Raw genomic sequence first — 19,354 nt, 5'->3', positions numbered from 1 at the left:
ATAAATAAATAAAATTTATAGTTTATAATATATTTTATAATCATATTTTATAATATTAGAGAGAGAGGTGCTATGGAAAAGAAAGTAATGAGAGGCGAAAAGGCTTCATAGAGACGGTGAACAGAGGCTTTGTGCTGGTGAGAGAGCAAGCCTGGTGGCCACCTGGGGGAAGGATTATGCAGGCTGAGGAAGGAGCACAGGGCTCCAGAGTGGAAGCTTCACCTGACTGAAGAAAGACAAGAAGGCCAGTGTGGCTGCAACAGGGCGAGCAAGGGGAAAGTCCCAGAAGAGATCAGAGAGCTAGTGCAGGTGGGTGGTGCAGGTTATGAAGGGGCTGTGGGCCATCATAAAGACTTTTGGCTTTTATTCTGAGATGAGGGAGCCTCTGTGTTGAGAATAGAATGTGCAGGACAAGAGTAGAAGGGGTGAGACTAGTTAGCAGGCATTTACAGTGATCCAGGCAAAGTTGATGATCTGAACCAGGGTGGTGGTGGTCGTGGTGGTGGTGAAATGTCATTAGATTCTGCATGTATTTTGAGAGTAGAGCCAACAGAATTTTCTGAGAAATTGCATGTGCAACGTGAGATAAAGAGAATGATGAGTCCAAGGTATCTGAACTGAGCAACCAAAGATCAAATTGCCATTTGCTGAGGTGGGGAAAACTGCAGGGGGAAGAGGTTTGGCAGTCGGGGAGGGGAAACAGCAGAGGTTCACTTTTGAACATGCTACATTAGAGATGGTTATGAAACATCAAGTGAAGAGGTGGAGGAGACAGCTCAAGGTCAGGGGAAAAGCCCAAACTGGAGATATAAATTGAGAGCTGACCACATTTGGATGGTATTTAGAGTATGTGGGTAAAACAAGATCACCTAAGAGTAGGCACTGCTATCCTATTTTGGACGGAAGAAGACAGGCCCAAGGCCTGAGCTCTGGGGCATTTCAACATTTGGTTGGTTCTCAGATGAGCAGCTTCAGCATCATCTGGGAAGCTTTGACAGAAACACAAATTCTCAGGTCCCACCTCAGACCACCTGAATGGGGGTGGAGGTCAGCACTGTGTTTTAACAAGACTTTCAGATGATTCTGATTATGATATAATTGTGTGCCATGAAACAGCATTTCAGTCAATGACAGACCACATATATGATGGTGGTTCCATACAATTATAACAGAACTGAAATATTCCTATTGCCTAGTAATGCTGTAGCCATTAGCGCAACACGTTACTCGTGCTTGTGGCGATGCTGGTGTAAACAAACCTACTGTGCTATCAGTTGTGTAAAAGTACAGCAATACAATTATGTATAGTACATAATACTTGCTAATGATAATAAACGACTATGTTACTGTTCATGTACTTATTATACTATATACCTTTTATCGTTAGAGTATACTCAGTATACTCCTACTTAAAAGGAAAACAGTTAATTGTAAAACAGCCTCTGAGAGGTCCTTCAGGAGGTATCCTGAAAGCAGGCATTGCTATCCTAGGAGATGACAGGTCCATGCACGTTACTGCCCTTGAAGACCTTCCAGACGTGAAGGTGGAAGACAGTGATACTAATGACCCTGATCTTGCATAGGCCTAGGACAATGTGTATGTGTGTGTGTCTTAGTTTTTCCTTTTCTGCTTTTTTTTTTTTTTTTTTTTGAGATACAGTCTCACCCTGTTGCCCAGGCTGGAGTGCAGTGGCAAAATTATAGCTGGAACTCCTAGGCTAAAAGCCATCCTTCTGTCTATACCACCTCAGTAGCTAGGATTACAGGCACGTGCCACATACCCAGCTAAAGTGTGTTAGTTTTTAACAAAAAAAAAAATTAAATAAGAAATGTTAAAAAAGAAAAAAGATTATAGAATGCAGATACAAAGAAAATAAATATTTTAGACAGCTGTACAATGTGTTATGTTTTAAGTGTTATTACAAAAGTTGAAAAAGTTAAAAAAATTAAAGTTTATAAAGTAAAAAATTTATAGTAAGCTGAGGGAAACTTTTTTTAAGACTTAGAGGAAAGAAAAGGTAACTTCTTTTTTTGGGACAGAGTCTTGCTCTGTCACCCAGGCTGGAGTGCAGTGGCACCATCTCGGCTCACTGCAACCTCCACCTACTGGGTTCAAGCGATTCTCCTGTCTCAGCCTCCCCAGTAGCTGGGATTACAGGTGTGCACCACCATGCCCAGCTAATTTTTGTATTTTTAGTAGAGACACGTATTTTCATCATGTTGGCCAGGCTGGTCTCAAACTTGTGACCTCATGTGATCCACCTGCCTCGGCCTCCCAAAGTGCAGGGATTACAGGCATGAGCCACTGCCCCCAGCCTGTTTTTTGATACTTTTAAGAGGCCTGGGGTTTCTTTCGTGAGGAAGGAACTCAGATAAAACAAATGGAAGTTTCAAGCTTTCAGACTAGAAAGGACATTTTCTATGTTTATCGGAAAAAAAAAAAATAACTTGTGAGCCAAGATCGCGCCACTGCACTCCAGCCTGGACAACAAGAAAAAAACTCCATCTAAAAAAAAAAAAAAATCAAAGAACAGAAACTCATCAGATCACCACATCCAGTGAGACACCAGGCACCACATGCATCATGAGTGCTAACCTGCCTGTCCTGATTTCCTATTTTCCCACACATTGTTACATTTCTTCCCTGTCAGATAAATCCCTAGTTTCAGTGGGTTAGGGATATGAATCTGATATTGACCTCCCAACTTCACAGCTGCAGCACCTGATAATCACCTTAGTCATTGACTTCCTGTGCTGTGAGATCATGGTCTTAATCATCAGCTTCCTGTGCTATGAGTGGCAGGACCTAGACTGAACCCCTGGTGTTTTGGTAACAGAGTAACCTCCAGTCTTGCAAGTTCCAATCATGGTAAGTGCCCTATACAGGTGTGCCATTTTCTATCTTTTATATTGTATTTTTGTTGAAACTGTTCTATATTATGTTCAGATACACAAATACCATTGTGTTACAATGACCTACAGTATTCACCACATAATTCACTAGCTGTACATGTTTATAGCTTTGGAACAAAAGGCTATACCATACAGCCTGGGTGTGTAGTAGGTGGTACACTCTAGGTTTTCATAAATACATTCTATGATGTTCACACAAGAACAAAATCACCTAAGAATGCATTTTCTGAAGGTATCCTGGTTGTTAAGTGATGCATGACTGTCGTTTGGAAAACACTGGTTTAGAGGTGAGGAGAAGACAAAATAACTAATGAGACTGAGAAAGAGTGACCAGGCAAGGAGGAAGAAAACCAGAGAGTATTTCCAGGAGTAGGGAGTAGCCAAGTGTTAATCACCTGATGTTAATAAAGTGAGATGAGGACTGACAATTGATTTGGTAACAAGAGATATCTGTGATGGGGACGGTTAGCAATAAGAAGAAAGGGGTGCTCTAGACACATTGAAACCAGCCCAATAGTCCCACAGACCTTATTTTGGATAAACATAGAAACTGACTCTCTGGTTTTTTAAATTTTAATTTGTTTACCTTTTTTTTTGAAACGAAATCTTGCTCTCTCGCCCAGGCTGTAGTGCAGTAGCACGATCTTGGCTCACTGCAACCTCTGTCTCTTGGGTCCCGGTTCAAGCAATTCTCCTGCCTCAGCCTCCCAAGTAGCTGGGATTACAGGTGTGTGCCACCACGCCGGGCTAATTTTTGTATTTTTAATAGAGACGGGTTTCACCATGTTGACAAGGCTAGTTAGGAACTCCTGACCTCAAGTGATCCACCTGCCTCGGCCTGACTCGGCCTCCCAAAGTGCTGAGACAAAAAGGCGTGAGCCCACCGCAGACTCTCTGGTCTTAAAGCTTGAAACTTATACTTGTTTTATGTTAGTTCCTTCCTCAGGAAAGACCCTCAGGCTCCTCAAGAAAGTATCAAAAGATGATTCTGAGAGAGCATTTGATGAAAAAAAAGTATGAAAGAACTGAAACACACCAGATGACGGCATCCAGACAAGGTTACACCAGATCCGTCTTTCTTCATGATTGCTTCCTTAATCCTCCCTAGTTCCCGTTTTCCCCTACACAGTTACATTTCTTCCCTGCTATATAGACCCCTAATTTTAGTAGGTCAGGGAGATGGATTTGCAGCTACTCTCCCATCTTCTTGGCTGCAGCACCTGATTAAAGCCTTCTTCCTTTGCAATACTCCTCTCAGTGATTGGCTTTTTTTGTGCAGCAAGATGCACGGCCTAGACCTTATCCCTGGGGTTTCCAAAACATCAGGGGGTGGTGTCTTTCATATGAAGCATCTTCTGAAGGAAACTGCCCATTCCGTATCTCCTGCGGAAGAAAGGGTAGGGAGACTCCCTTAGGCTGTCATTTGAGCAGGCAGGGCTGTGTCTCTACCACATGTCCTTTATCCCCACCAGCCCTAGCGGCCTGGACCAAATGCAGCCAATCTACGGACCAGCTAGAGATAAGTGTGGTTATCTGTGCAGAAGAAACCCAAAATAATAGTGGCTTATACAAAATAGAAGTTTGCATCTCTCATGCTAAAGGCCAAGCTCCGTTCCTTCTATCTTGTTGGTTTACCATCCCTAGGATGTTAACCTAGTCCACACGGCGCATGATGATTTACTATGTACCAGCAGGGGCAGGGGCTGCCGCGGAGGGCAAAGGGCAGGAATAATGAGAAGCCTCGGGAAACCTTAAGCCTAGCTAAAAATTGGAGATTCTGTTGGAGAAAGGTCAATTGGAGATTTTGGCTTGTTTCCAAACAAGGACACAGCTAAGCTAATTAGGTTTTCTCTTTCTGAACTGGACAGAAACCTGGCACTTTATCGTGGGAAGGTATATGAAAACACACACTAGTCTGAAGACCAGCCCACCCACAGAGCTCCTGCAAGACCTTCAGGCTCTGCCTTCTTGGGGCAGTAGCACTAGTTTACTGGTTCTTCTTGGAGATGTGGCTATTTGGGGGGTTTGAGGTAATTTCGGGATTGAAATTCCATTTTTCTTTATTCCGAGGTGCAGTCTGGAACAAACATCCCTGGTTACTGGAAGTAAACTGAGATCACCTCTGTGCAGGCCAGGAAGGTACGATGCGTGGAGGCGCAGCAGCGGGGATACCGCGGTACACCTACCCTCCGAGGGAGCACCGCACGCAGCCAGGGAGGGATCTTGCGTGGGTCAGAGGCGCTGCCTTCCGTCGTCACAGTAGCGGGGATGCGAAAGTCCCACGCCGGGCGGGGTTTGGCGCGGCCGCTGCCCATACTCGGCACGGAGGGAGAAGCGGCCCTTCGAGAGCAGTGGGCAGGGCTACGCGAACAAGCGAGCGCTCCTCCAGGCTAGTCGGGCGCGAGCCGCTGCCGCAAACGCAGCCTTGGGCGCAGAGGCCGCGGGGTCCTCTGGGAAGCGGCTTTGGGGGTGGGGGCTTCCAGCCGCGCCCCGCGGAGGATTCTGGGAGTGGTAGTTCGGCCTCTCGGTAGGCCAGCGCGAGGTGTCCCTGCAGGCTGTTAGATGCCTTTGTCGTCTGGCTCGGCTTCCTCTGTGTCTGGCTGGAGGTCAGACCCAGGATCGAGAAGGACTGAGCGCATCCTCTTCTAATCTAAGGGCCCGGGAGGGTGGCGGGAAGAACCCCCGGGTGCGGGCGCCGGGCTGCTCGGCGGGGGTCGCGCGTGCGTTCCGGGCCTCTGGGGGGACCCGAGCGACGGACCCCCGGCCCCTTCCCCAGCGCGGGCCCCGAGGAAGGAGTCGTCATGGAGCCTGGGGGCAGAGGTGAGGATTTGGGAGTCATGCGGCCTTGGTGCCTGCTACAGAGGGAGAAAGGCTGCCTCTGGCTGGGGCAGGCTCAGGAGGGAGTAGTAGCACAAGCTCCTTCCTACTAGCCGGTCTCACTTGGGGTTTTGAGGGACAGACGCCACCTCCATTGCCCTCCTGGTCTGTAGGGCGCTGGATGCCTCCCTTGCCCAAGGGAAAATATCAACACATCTAACAATTTGGCTTTTGATAATGACTTCTTTTTTGACCTCAGAGGAACCCTGTAAGACAGTAGGAAGGGACTATCTGACCCTTTTGGAATGTAGGGAAAGCGGGGATTTGAGAAGTCACGGAATTTGTTTACAATCTTGTTTTAGTTTTGGTGGTGGTGGTTTTTCCATAAGACCCATCACTTTTCTGAGTCAGGCAGTATTGTATTAATATCTGAAAAGCCAGTGTTCAAAAAGAATTTAGTCTTCGTTCAACCTGTGAGTCTGGAATATAACAAGGATCAATCACTAAGTGAGGCATGGACACACAAAGACTTTGAGTATTATTTTGACTACTTAGCACGTACAAGATAAAAATATGTTTATATGTCCACATGTTCATAGCAGTTCTGCTGGAGTTTAAGGGCAAAGGAGGACAGGAGGAACCTGAGGCAGCAATGGTCAAGGCTGTCCTGATTAAAGAATATTATGTGATTGTCTTTTGGTTCCCTGTGTTGACTCTTCTTAGATGACAAGTAGCTGGTGTGTGGCACTTGCTGCGCGTTTATTGCAAGGACAGAGTAATCATCATGGCGCCTGTCTCCACTTCTAGGATCACTTTTTGAGGACTCAGACCTTCTCCATGCTGGAAACCCAAAAGAAAATGGCATGACTGCTGTGCTGCTGACCTCTGGGTCCCAAGTAAATTTTCTTCTTTTTTTCCTTTCATTTCTCTGAGCAAGGATATGTTTCCTTTCATTTTTATGGAATTGGCAGCCCTGATTCCTAGACCACTGGGTTTATCCTGATAAATTGATGGCTGATGAACCCCACAGGAAGTGCTTTTCATTTGTGCAGAACTTTTTTCCCAGCATTGCTTTCTCTCTACCCACTGAGTGTTTGCTGCACCGTTATTAGCCGTTCAGTACTGTAATTGGCCTTGGTGAGATGCAAAGAAGTAAAAGCCACTTGCTGTTGCATCGTGGAGTTTACCAAGGCAGTGAGAGATATTTAAATAAAACAGGAAGAAACTGATATTTTTAACTGGTCCAGGCAAGTCATAAATGGCTCTGAAAGAGGCTTTTTTATCATCTGTTTGGGAAAAGTGTGGGATAAAAACTGTACTTTGAAAAACAAGAGAGAGTGAGTAGTTGAAGGGTAGAATAAAGGAATATTCCAAGAGAGAACAGCTTTGGCCAAAACAAAAAAAAAGTATTTAAATGATGAGGGAGTTGGAGGTTTTCCAAGGATGTGTGGTGTGAGTCACTGTGGTATGACCTTGACTGTGGTGAGGGAAGCTTGGGTGTGTTGTACCCAGACGCCAGGACAATCTATACTTGGTCTTATTTCAGAGGCAAATGAAGGCCCCATGAAGGTTTTTAGAGGCCCAGCAAGATGAAACATGCCATAGCTGATTGGTGAGAGAAGATTAGTAAAGATGCTTCTGTAAGATCTGGCCTTTGGTTCAGGTGCTGGGACTCATGGGAGAAAATGCCAGTATTGATGTTTGTCTGTGAATTAGTAGATCTCTTTTAGAGAGATGAGGGGAGAGAAAGTCAGTAGCACCTGCTGACAGTGTCTGATTTGCCTGCCTGTGCCTTCCCGCCCCAGCACATGCACACTTAAGTGAGTTGCAGAGGTTTTCTCAGGGAACTTAAGTCTGAAAGCAACTGCCTGTTAGTCTGTTAGTGTTAGCACTGTTTGTAAAGAATGAAGATTGTGCACCTTATATTACTTGTGCTGATCACTCCTGAGGCATATGGCCATAAGGGACCTTCAACTTAAAAGTACAGGATTTCTTAAAGTGTTAAAAAGTGTATTTGGGGCAGAGGATTTTCAGAGTAGGTAGTTCTTTTAACTTATGTCATTATGTGCATTGTTTTACAGTCATTTTTGGAAGACTATGAAATATACGTTAAAACAAAATTAACAGTACGATTCATATGTATATTCAAGGGACTGTGGCCAGAGTGGTAGTTTAAAGGGGTAAAACTGATTGATTTGCTAACCCAAGGACTAGTTTATTTTACTCTATCTCAGTTAAGTTGTAGTTGTATAGAAATTTGAAAAATAGAATTTGAAAAATTATTAGACATTTATCTTATCAGCAGTAACAGATTCAAAGGAGCATTACCTTCCCTACTCCCTTATTTCAGTATTTTAGTAAACAAATTAAACTTTGTGCCTGCCGTCTAGATGAAAGTTAGGCTAAACACTCCTGTTTTCAATGATTGATACACTTCTGTTCTTCTCCTCACTTCTGTTCCCATGCACACTTTTATAGAATATCCCATTTAAACTTGTTTCTACTAATTATTGTTCATTCCTTCCTTTCTTCATTCAAATATTCCACAAATATTTACAGGGTTTCTGCTCTGTGCCGAGTAGTAGCGCTGCTTCAGTGAGCAAAAATAGACCTGGCCTCTACTCCTGTGGAGCTTATGTTAGTCACAAAATCCTCTCTATGTGTACAACCCAAGAGAAGGGAAGGAACATGTGCTATAACTAGGAGTCAGAGAGGGCTTCCCTTGAGGTAACACCTGAGCTGAGATCTGAAGGGAGAGAAGGATTCACATTGCGGAAAGGAGGGGGCAGCGGGCAGAATATTCAGGAATAGTAAGCAGGATGTGTAAAGGGGCTAAAGGGAATGAGACACACACTACAGGCAGATGAAAGAATGCCATCAACTGGGGGACGGGGACAGACTGATCAGGGTCATTGTGAAAAATGACAAGAACACTCTGGAAACTTATAATTTGGGCTTCAGATACTGTTTTACAAATAAATTTATATTCTGTGAAATGTGTAGGAAGCATCTTAATTTTTAATGTATATGGGACTGATTTCATTTTGAAAGGAAAACTAGAGAAAAAAATACTTCAATTTCTTCGACCCCATATATTTTAAAAAGTGTACCATAAGGAAAATACTTAATTCATAATTACATTTTTCTCCCCTTTTTCCTGTGTAAGTGGTAGCAAATTTTATAATTCTGTAATTTATTGATACATAAACTAAGAAGTGCATACCTTCAAGTTTTACATTGAAGGTACTTTCCCTCCTACTTGCAGGTAGTAGGCAGTTCTGCTACCTGGAAGCAAAGTGTGAGTGTGTGGACTACAAATTCACCAGAGAATCTTAGTATTGGAAAGCGTGGCTGAGGCTGTTTTGTCTGTCCTCTTCTATCCTTCCTGTCTTCCTCCTCTGTGTTGTCAGTTTTAGTTCTCTTCAGAGTCCTCTGGAAGGAGGCTTATTGGTGAGCACCAATGTATTTGGTTTTTCAGGAACTGATGGTCAGGGATATGGCCGAGGCTTTCACCCAGTGGAGGCAGCTGAACTCTCCTCAGGGAGATGTGCCTGAGAAGCCTAGGAATCTGGTCTTGCTGGGTAAGGATGGCTCCCCTAACGCCTGTGAATTTACCCAGTGTGGTACCTTGGCTTCCTCAATTGCTAGGAGCTCCAAGGTCCTTACATTCAATGATTTTTAATTCTAGTAGGGCCTGAGACAGGCAATTTCTGCTTTTTGTTTCTGGATATAGTTTTAACACTTGTGGAATTAGACATAAACATCTTTATATTATGGACCTGTAGCATCCTTCTTCTCTACTCCTTGACCAAGGATATAGAGACAAAGTGCGAACGAAAACAACTTTTAAGAGAATGGGTACTTATTCTTTAAATAGGAGGAGATAAAATTGACATGGGATTCAAATGAACCCCTATCAATCTTCCTACCTCCTGAGCACTGTTGAGGAAGAAATGGAGAACTGACTTCACTCTCTCCCTCTCTTATTGTGTTCCTGAAGACCAAGGAATGAACACTGACCTCTTTACTGACTCCTTTTTCTTTCCCTATGAATAGGGCTTTCAATTTCCACACCTGATGTAATCTCTCAGTTGGAGCATGAGGAGGAGCTGGAGAGAGAAGTCTCAAAAGCAGCCAGTCCAGGTGTGTGAGTGTTGGAAACAGTGCCAGTAGAACCCAGATGGTCAATGGAAATCCTTATGGAAGAGGAGCCTGTCCAGATTTTGCTAGACCCATGGAAAAGTTGAAGTCCCCATCTCTCCCCTGTGCCACATCCCAGCTCTGTGGATGGTGATCTGTTTATAAAGTTATAATTTGATTTTTTAGAAAGTAAATACTTTCTACTCTTTTTTTTTTTTTTTAATTGAGATGGAGTCTCGCTCCCATCATGCAGGCTGGAGTGCAGTGGCGTGATCTTGGCTCACTGCAGCCTCCACCTCCTGGTTCAAGAGATTCTCCTTCCTCAGCCTCCCAAGTAGCTGGGATTACAGGCATGTGGCATCATGACCACCTAATTTTTGAATTTTTAGTAGAGACAGGGTTTCACCATGTTGGCCTCCAGGCCATCTAGGCTTGGAAGTATTTACACATTTTTAGCAATGAAGCTTTGCCCCCACCCCCAAATTCTTACTAGGAAGCCCAGGAACTTGGGGCAGGTATCTTGAGAGGTTGGGGACTAATCTGAGCACATGGAGGCATTGCCTCCAGCCTTTCTATTCTTTCAGACCAATTCTTTTTCCCAATTAAGGTGAAATGAAACCAACATTTTCATGTTTGTTAATAACTTGCTTGGGTTCAAGGCTCTAAACCAGGATTGTTTACATGCGTTATTTTATCTTTGCAGGATGCCATTTTTTGAGTCTCAGACCAATGACTGTAAATTGATCTCTGGGTTTTCCCTTGCTGCCCTCTCTGTCTAAGCAGAGGCAGTATAGCATGATGATTAAGACTGTAGACTTTGGAACCAGACTTCCTTGGTTTAAAGCTGATCTTAGGTAGCTACTCATTAGCTTTGTGACCTTTAACAGGTGACTTGTGTTCTCTGTGACTTAAATTTCCCCAATGGTAAAATGGGGATAATGAGAAAACAAAGCTTATATTATTATGATGACATAACAATATAAGGAAATAATCCAAGACAATTGGCTTTATGCTAAGCAAATGATAGTTATTAAGTTCTAATAACTTCTTTGAAAGATGTTATGGGTTTGACCGTATTACTTCTGTCAAACTGCATTACTGCAATAGACTACCGGCTAATTATACTTTCTTTAGTTTTACTCTTGTGAAATTGGGGCAGCATAATATTGCGAGATTCCCCGTTGAGTTCCTTACTCTGCCAATTCTGTATTCCTCTACCTCCTTTCAAAGCTGTTGTTAGTCTACCTGCCTAACCTTCTTGCCTTCTCTGTTCTTCAACTTGAACTCTTAACATCAGATAGGCAAGTCCCTTACCTGCCTCGCCAGCCATGTGTTCTTCATGAACATTTGGGGCTTTAATTTTTCCACTCCCCTTAGCTGGAAGTCCATTTGCCTTTAACCTATTCTAATTATTTGTCCTTTAAAATCCCAGGCACTCCCCTGCGTATATCTAATTGAGAACACTGTATTAATTTATTTCATGTAGAGATATGATTGGCATGGATATTAAAGGCCATCTAGGCTTGGAAGTATTTACACATTTTTAGCAATGAAGCTTTGCCCCCACCCCCAAATTCTTACTAGGAAGCCCAGGAACTTGGGGCAGGTATCTTGAGAGGTTGGGGACTAATCTGAGCACATGGAGTTTTAACCTTCCTTTCCCAACATGCTGCTGTTTTTCTCTTTTTTCTTTTCTTCCTTTTTTCTTTCTTCTTGGTTCTGATTTACTCTTTCCGGTTTGCTGAGTTTAGGGTGATGGTAAGCAATCAGAGGTGATTAGTTGCTTTCCAGTTACTAAGCTTTATGGTATTTGACTTTGTAGACCTGGACCATGTTGAATGCTAGCTTCTAGAATTTGTGTCTCATCTTGAGACATTAGAACCAACAGATTTTTGTAGAAGAGAGATGGTTTTGAGAGATTATTCTTTTAGCAGTGGTTGGGACATATGGGAGTCGGAAAAGATTGGTAGCAAGGAGATTAGCTAAAGATGGTCATTCTCAAGGCATGAAGTGATAAGGCTCTGCTGGTCAGATAGGTACAGTGAGTCTTTGGAAGACCATCTTTCTCTGATCCTAGCCCTGTCTTCTCTAAATCCATTTTTTAAAAATCTGGTATTTCCCCACATCATCTCTTCTTAGTCTCATTCTGTTATTCTTTGTTATTTCCTATCCTGCTGAGAAGAGGAATGTTGAGTACCTACACACACTGTCCTTTTATGCAGCTGTACTTCTTTGCCCAATCATCTTTTTTTTCTTCTGTTCTCTCAAGATTGCAAGGCTATTTTTGAGAGCTTTCAAGTTCGTATGTTCCCTATAAATATTCTTTGTCTCATTATTTTCCTACCACAGCAGTTATTTTTCTCTCAGTGTAGGAAATGATTTACACGTGTACATTTGCTTCTTTCAGACTGGGAAACGATACCAGAAAGCAAGGAGCTAACTCCAGAGAAGGAGATTTCTGAAGAAGAATCAGCCCCTGGGGTGTTAATCGTAAGATTTTCGAAGGAAGATTCCAGTGAATGTGAGGATTCTTTAGAGAATCAGCAGGAAAACCATGAGAAACATTTAATACAAGAGGCTATCACTCAGAAATCTTCTAGGGGGAGAAGTTACCAATTTGATGAATTTAGAAGAAATTGCACTCGGAGGTCCTTACTTATTCAGCAGCAAGGAGAGAGACTACATCATTGTGATTCATTTAAAAATAACTTAAAACAAAACTCAGATATAATTAGGCAGGAGAGAATTTGTGCAGGAAAGAAACCTTGGAAATGTAATGAGTGTGAGAAAGCCTTCAGTTACTATTCAGCTTTTGTCTTGCATCAGAGAATTCACACCGGAGAAAAACCCTATGAATGTAATGAATGTGGTAAAACCTTTAGCCAGAGCATACACCTTACTCTGCACCAGAGAATTCATACTGGAGAGAAACCCTATGAATGTCATGAATGTGGGAAAGCCTTTAGTCATCGCTCAGCCCTTATTCGGCATCATATAATTCATACTGGAGAAAAACCCTATGAATGCAATGAATGTGGGAAGGCCTTCAATCAGAGTTCATACCTCACTCAACATCAGCGAATTCATACGGGAGAGAAACCTTATGAGTGTAATGAATGTGGGAAGGCCTTCAGCCAAAGCACATTTCTTACCCAGCATCAGGTCATTCACACCGGAGAGAAACCTTTTAAGTGTAATGAATGTGGCAAAGCCTTTAGTGATCGGTCAGGTCTTATTCAGCACCAGAGAACTCATACTGGGGAGCGACCCTATGAATGTAACGAATGTGGGAAAGCCTTTGGCTACTGCTCAGCCCTAACTCAGCACCAGAGAACTCACACTGGGGAGAAACCGTATAAATGCAATGATTGTGCCAAAGCCTTCAGTGACCGCTCAGCCCTTATTCGTCATCAGAGAACACACACTGGAGAGAAACCTTACAAATGTAAAGATTGTGGAAAAGCATTCAGCCAGAGCTCATCTCTTACAAAGCATCAGAAAACTCACACTGGAGAAAAGCCCTACAAGTGTAAGGAATGTGGAAAAGCCTTCAGCCAGAGTTCTTCCCTCTCTCAACATCAGAAAACTCATGCTGGAGGGAAAACCAAGGAATATGTCCAAGCTTTTAATGAGCATTTAGCCTTTGGCCAACTCAAGAGAATTCATACTGGATAAAGACCATGTAAATGTGGTTTACATTCAGAGCATACTTTTTGAGCATTTACCATACTTGCTGTGGGAGTCTACAAAGAAATTTAAGACTGTGTTGCAAAAAAAATTATTGACAAGTCATTGCTGATGTGGGATGTAGCGTAATTAGACTGTGAAAGTATAGTTTTATATTTTTAGAAGTGTGCTGGCAGAGGACACTGAATTTCCCTCAGGAAAGAGAAAAATTATTTGTAACATCCTAATGTGTATGTAAATTACCATAGCCTTGGGAGAGAAATGGGGTGTGGCATGGTGGAAAGGGGACATCTTGACTGTGCCAGGTATTTTCATAATACTAAGAATATAAGTTTTAAAGAGATAAGTGATCTTTTTAGAGAAGTTGCACAGGTAGAAATAAGAGATTGAGAATTCACAATGAGTTTGTCCAGAGTCAGGATTGGTGGAAGAAGGGAAGTTGTCCTTCATTCTTAAGGAGCCAAAGAAGTATAGGGAAAGGATAGAAAAAAAGAGCTGGGGGAATGAACTCAAGAAATGTTGACTATGATAACTACTCAACTGAATATTCACAGCCATGAAAAATATTAAACTTGATAATAGGTCAGCTGAAAAGTTTCTGTGAGGGTAACGTTACCCTGCAGCTAAGGAATGTTGGCTGCAGGGTAATGCAGGGTGTTTGCTTCTGCACTTTTTGTCTTTCAGACCTTGCTTATTGAGACATCACCTACTATAAATCATGTTAATTCCAAGGGTCAAGACCCACAGCATAGAAAATTGAGTACAGAAGAGACCTTTGATGTGTTCAAACTGTTTTAAGGTATCTGAGTTACCTGAGAATGTGCTTATTTATAAAGATTTACCTCAGTTGTATCTAGTTTGTACCTTAGATTTTTTTATAGCTTACAGTAAAGTTTAGTTGTAGATTTGCACTGACACTATATATTAGATTATGAAAAACTTGGAAAGACTTTGAAATACCTTTTACCATTTTACTCTTGGGTAGAGGTAGGTGGCATCTTTATATGTGTATGTATATATATATATATATAAAATTTTTTTTGAAAACTTAAAATTCTAGACATGTTTATTTTGAAACACACTTCCAAACAAGATAAACTAACAACAATAAGTATGTCTACTACACTGCAGATGTAGCTTAAAATTGGCAAGACATCCTCCTTTGTACTTGTTTCCTAGAAGAGTTGCTAGGTCACTTTTTGCCTATGACCAGCAGCCTCTTTAAGAACAACAAAGGACCTACTGTAAAAGTCACTCTCGGGTATCTGCATTGCCAGCTAACACCTCTGCACACTGCACCCCTGAAGAAGCACAGAGCCCACAGGGCTTGCTGGCCCTAGCTCCGGCCTTACCGCCAATTAGGTCTCTTTTCGTACTTGTCCTGGCTGCTCCACTTTTGTGGTGGGGAGCAACTGATAACCTTGAGCACGGAAGCTATGCTTGTAAAGATGGCTTCTGTGTTTCTTTGGGTCTTGTTTCTGAGCCTGGCTCTTTGCTGGTTCCTTATTGTCCTCTTTTTGTTCATGGTCTTGCTCTTTATGAGAGTGCAATGTGTTTTTAGTTGTGTTTGTTAGAAATCTTTTATTGGTACCAGCAAGAGTACGCTTCATCCAACCCAGGGATCCCATTGTTTCAGCTCTAGTTTTCCCACATTTTGCCTCCATATTGCTTATCATTATTTGCCTCCTTCTATTGCTTTCCTCTCCAGCTCCTGGTCCTCTTCCATCGTGGGGGCAGTTTCCGGATCCTCACATCGTGCTAGCGGATCGGAGGCTCTTCACCATAACTTGAGGCATGGAGGTGAAGCAGGAAGCTACATACGTTTTTCATTGAAACTTTAAAGATTATTAGACACATTATTTTGAGTGAAGTGTTTTTAATTTTGAGAAAGTTTTACTATAATGTATCTTGGTGTGGATTTCTTTTAGTTTACCCTATTTGGGGTTTGATTAGCTTCTTCAATCTACAGGCTATGTCTTTTGCCAAATTTGAGAGATTTTCAGCCATCATCTCTTTAAATACATTTTAGCCCCCACCTTCTACTCCTTTTCTCCTGGGACTCTAATGAAAAGCTCTTTGGTTGTAGTCGCACAAGTTCCTGAGGCTCTGTTCACCTTTTCTTGATGATTTTTGCCTGAATCTGCTCAATCTGCCTTAACAAGATAACATAGACTGACTGGGTGGCTCAAAAAATACCTATTTCTATCAGTTCTGGAGGCTGGGAAGTCCAAGATCAAGGTGCCTGCAGACTGCTTCTAGTGAGGGCTCTCTTCCTGACTTACAGATGGCTGCCTTCTCGCTGTGTCCTCCCGTGTCTGTAGTGCATGCAGATGGGGGGCCAATGGGGAGAGGAAGAGAGAAATAGCTCCCTCTTCTTATCAGTCCACCAGTTCTAGCAGATTAGGACTCTTCCCTTATTATCTCATTTAACCCTAATTACCACCTAAAAACCCTGTCTCCAATAAATTACATTGGGGATTAGGGCTTCAACATAATTTTGGGGAGGAGGGGATACATCTAGTTAATAACATTCCATCGCAGCCCCCCCCACCAAATTTATGTTCTTGAATGCAGAATATATTTACTCCACTCCAACAGCCCCTAAAACCTTGACTCATTCTAGCATTAGCTGTAAAATCCAGACCTTCAAGTAAGTATCACCTAAATCAGATATGGGTAAGAGTCAAGGTACAATTTATCCTGAGGCAAAATTACTCCCCAGCTGTGAACCCATGAAACCAAACAAGTTATGTGCTTCCAAAATACATTTGTGATCTAGACATAATGTAGGCATTCCCATTCCACAGGGGGAGAAATAGGAAAGTAGGAGGAGGAGTGGGTCCTGAGCAAGTCCAGAACTTAGTAAGGCAAATTCTTCAGAGGTTACATTTCATCAGATCTTGTGAGAATAATCCTCTTGCTCGATGCCCTGCCTTCTGGACCCACTGGGTAGTGGTCCTATCTCTGTGGTACTGCCAGGTGGCCCCTCTCCTAAGCCTCTGCAGGGCAATTCTGCCTCTAAGGCTTCAGCTGGAGCCTTTCTGTTCTGTTGAAACCAAAGTGATGGTTCCACCCTTTGAAACAGGAGGTATCCCCAGTGGTCTCTGAATTGTTTTCAGGGTCATTCTCTTGAAGAGTAACACATTCATAGACAAATGACTCTCTAGTCTGGTTCTATATGATCTAAGAAGCCCTAAAACCTGCCTTCATTTTATTTTGTTGTTTTCCTCTCCCCTTTAGTACCAGCTGGCTGTGTCTCTGCTGGTATAATCCCATTTATGTTCCTGGCTTCTGATGGGGCTGCTAAACCCGTGAGTCACATTCATGATCTCTTTATCAAATGGTTGTTCAACCACACCCTTAGGGTAAAGGTGGAGGATGGAGGAGCCTTGTTACAGCCTGGTGAGGGTGGAAGTATAGGCCTTTGTTGGTGTGGATAGGACCACAGCTTGCTTCTGTGGTCTTTGAAGTAGGATTGTGATTTTCTGTCTTGCTAGGCTGCTCCCTTCCCAGTCCTTTGGCTAAAAAAACCAGACTTGTCTTGGCCTTTTTTTTTTCTTGTTGGTGTCTGTTGGCATTTCCAGGTTGTCAGCTTCTCTGTCAGAACCCAGTCTGGGATAGATTAGGCAGTAAGAAAACCCGAGAAAGTCACTGCTGTGTTCTTCCTCGAGTTCTGAGGTCCCTAGTCACTCCATTCTCTATCTTTTAGAACCTTTTTATGTTTGCTTTGTATATAATATCCAGGATTTTTAGCTGTACTTAGTGAGAGCAATAGGAGAAAGTAGTGCTCCACCTTTCCCGTGACATTTTTGTGCTTGACACTGAAATCACACATCAAGTTGTGGTGTATATAGGGTTTGTAGTATATAACCTAAGAGTTTGTGGTATATGCAAGTCATTTGTAACCAGTTAGGAATAGGTATTAAAAGGAATGCTCACTAGTTTCCTGAAGATAAGCTTCCAATTTGATAGGTAGAAACTATCGGCCTGCTTCATCTAGCTTTGAAGGAACTATAGTTTTTAAATTGATGAAACACCAGCATTTAATTGTAGGCTATAAACTTGAGAAAGATAGATATGACTAACAATAGAAACCATAGGGTTAAATTTTTTTAATTTGTATTTTTGTTCAAAAAGTGTATGAGAAGCACTGGAGAACTGGACTTAGAATTTTGGATATTTTTTCCAGTTATATATTATCTACGTGTGGCTCTCTGTTCACTTTAATTTGCCATATGACATATGATATCATAGAGAATCAACAAAGAATGAAAATAATTGGGATTTGGGACAAGTCACTTTCATCCTTTGATATCTGTTTCCTCATAGATATATGTTTTAAAATTTAATGCCTATTTGAGAATGACTAGAGTTAGGTAGAAAATGGATGCAATGTGATTTGTGAGCTATCAGGTGCTATATAACTATTAGGTATTATTGATAGAGTCATTTAGAAGAGGACATGTCTGTCATGTATGCTCCACGGTGGTGTAGCCCAATAGAACAACTGTGAATATGATGGAATGAGGCTTTTTATATTTTTAAATAAGTTTTCTGGGATCCTGGTAAAATCTGCATCTTTTGAGCTAATCATATGGTTTCTTTTAATCTATTAATGTGGTAAAGTACATTGATTTTCTGGTGTTAAAGAATCCTTGCATTCCTGGGATTTACCCAATTTGGTGATTTTTTTTTTGCCACCTCTGGGGGAGTTTGTGTCCCTTGAATTTCAGTTGCATTCATCGTTAAACTGGGATTATTGTGTTTGTAATATGTGGTTTGAGTGGTTTTAGGGGCTATTTAGATTTACTGTTTCTTCTAGAAAGTTGTAGGTTTTTCTAAAAATGTATCCTTTCTGGTCATCGAATTGTTTAAAATATTTTTATTTTCAAGTACTTGTTCTATCTGAACTGATGTCCCTTTTTTCTTTCCTGATACGGCTTATTTGTATCCTCGCATTTTCTCTTGGTCATGTTTCTAGAGATTTGTCAATTTTATTAGTCTTATAAAATAACTTTTTGAACTTTTGCAAAATCAGCTTTTATCAAAGTACACAATAAAATTCACCCACTTAAAGGTGTTTGCTATGTTTGACAAAGATATTACCGTTGTAACTACCATCGTAATTGTGTGTGGTTATAATAGTTCCTCCTTCTCCTCCTCCTCCCCTCTCTCCTCCTCCTACGCATCTTCCTCCTCTTCCTTTCACCCCTTTCTCTTTGTTTCTCCCTTTCTCCTTTCTTCCTTCCACAGTTCTGTCTTAAAACGACCTATGTAGACTTGTGTAAAAATCACCACAAAGGGTACAGAACAATTCCACTGCACCAACAAATTCCCCTTGTGCTTCTTTTCATGACTGGCTCCCCACCCCGCATTGAGTAAAAGGCTTTGATATTCATCATTGTTGTGTTATTTATTCCTTTTTATTGATGAATAGTTTTTCTTGTAATGTACCACAGTATTCTTAACCATTAACCCATTGAAGGACATTTAGGTTGTTTATAATTTTTGTTGATTATGAATAAAACTACAATCATTTATATGTAGGTTTTCGTATGAACATAAATTTTCATCTCTGAAGGGTAAACATTGGAATGAAATGGTTAGGTGATACAATAAGTGTATGTTTATCTTTGTAACACAGGGCCAGCCTTTTCCAGAATTATTGGTTAATTTTGTTTTTCTACTAGCAATGTATGAAGATGTGGTTGCTCATAATTTGCCAGCACCTGGTATTCTCATTGTTTTTATTTTAGCCACTGTAGTAGATGTGTAGTGGTATCTCATTGTGGCTTCA

General features: G+C 41.9%; 1 protein-coding gene and 1 pseudogene across 1 annotated transcript; one reads left to right on the top strand and one right to left on the bottom strand.

Annotated features, from left to right (window-relative positions):
- Positions 1 to 5,057: 5,057 nt before the first annotated feature.
- Positions 5,058 to 18,958, top strand: ZNF892 (zinc finger protein 892). Its single transcript, XM_012438325.3, has 6 exons — positions 5,058 to 5,424; positions 5,569 to 5,733; positions 6,538 to 6,626; positions 9,209 to 9,311; positions 9,787 to 9,873; positions 12,278 to 18,958. The coding sequence occupies exons 1-6, from the start codon at positions 5,058 to 5,060 to the stop codon at positions 13,543 to 13,545; spliced, it is 2,079 nt and encodes a 692-aa protein (XP_012293748.2). The 3' UTR covers positions 13,546 to 18,958.
- LOC135277218 (protein POLR1D-like) lies at positions 14,906 to 15,283 on the bottom strand (annotated as a pseudogene).
- Positions 18,959 to 19,354: the final 396 nt, after the last annotated feature.

The sequence above is a fragment of the Aotus nancymaae genome, unplaced genomic scaffold (assembly GCF_030222135.1).
Source record: "Aotus nancymaae isolate 86718 unplaced genomic scaffold, 86718_ANA_hifiasm-v0.15.2.pri h1tg000030l, whole genome shotgun sequence".
NCBI lineage: Eukaryota > Metazoa > Chordata > Mammalia > Primates > Aotidae > Aotus > Aotus nancymaae.
This window is presented reverse-complemented; position numbering and strand designations above follow the sequence as displayed.

Coding starts and splice junctions, on each gene's coding strand:
- ZNF892 (XM_012438325.3), top strand. CDS start 5,058: ATGCGTGGAGGCGCAGCAGCGGGGATACCGCGGTACACCTACCCTCCG. Junction 5,425..5,568: donor CGCGGAGGATTCTGGGAGTG/GTAGTTCGGCCT, acceptor TTCTAATCTAAG/GGCCCGGGAGGGTGGCGGGA. Junction 5,734..6,537: donor CATGGAGCCTGGGGGCAGAG/GTGAGGATTTGG, acceptor CTCCACTTCTAG/GATCACTTTTTGAGGACTCA.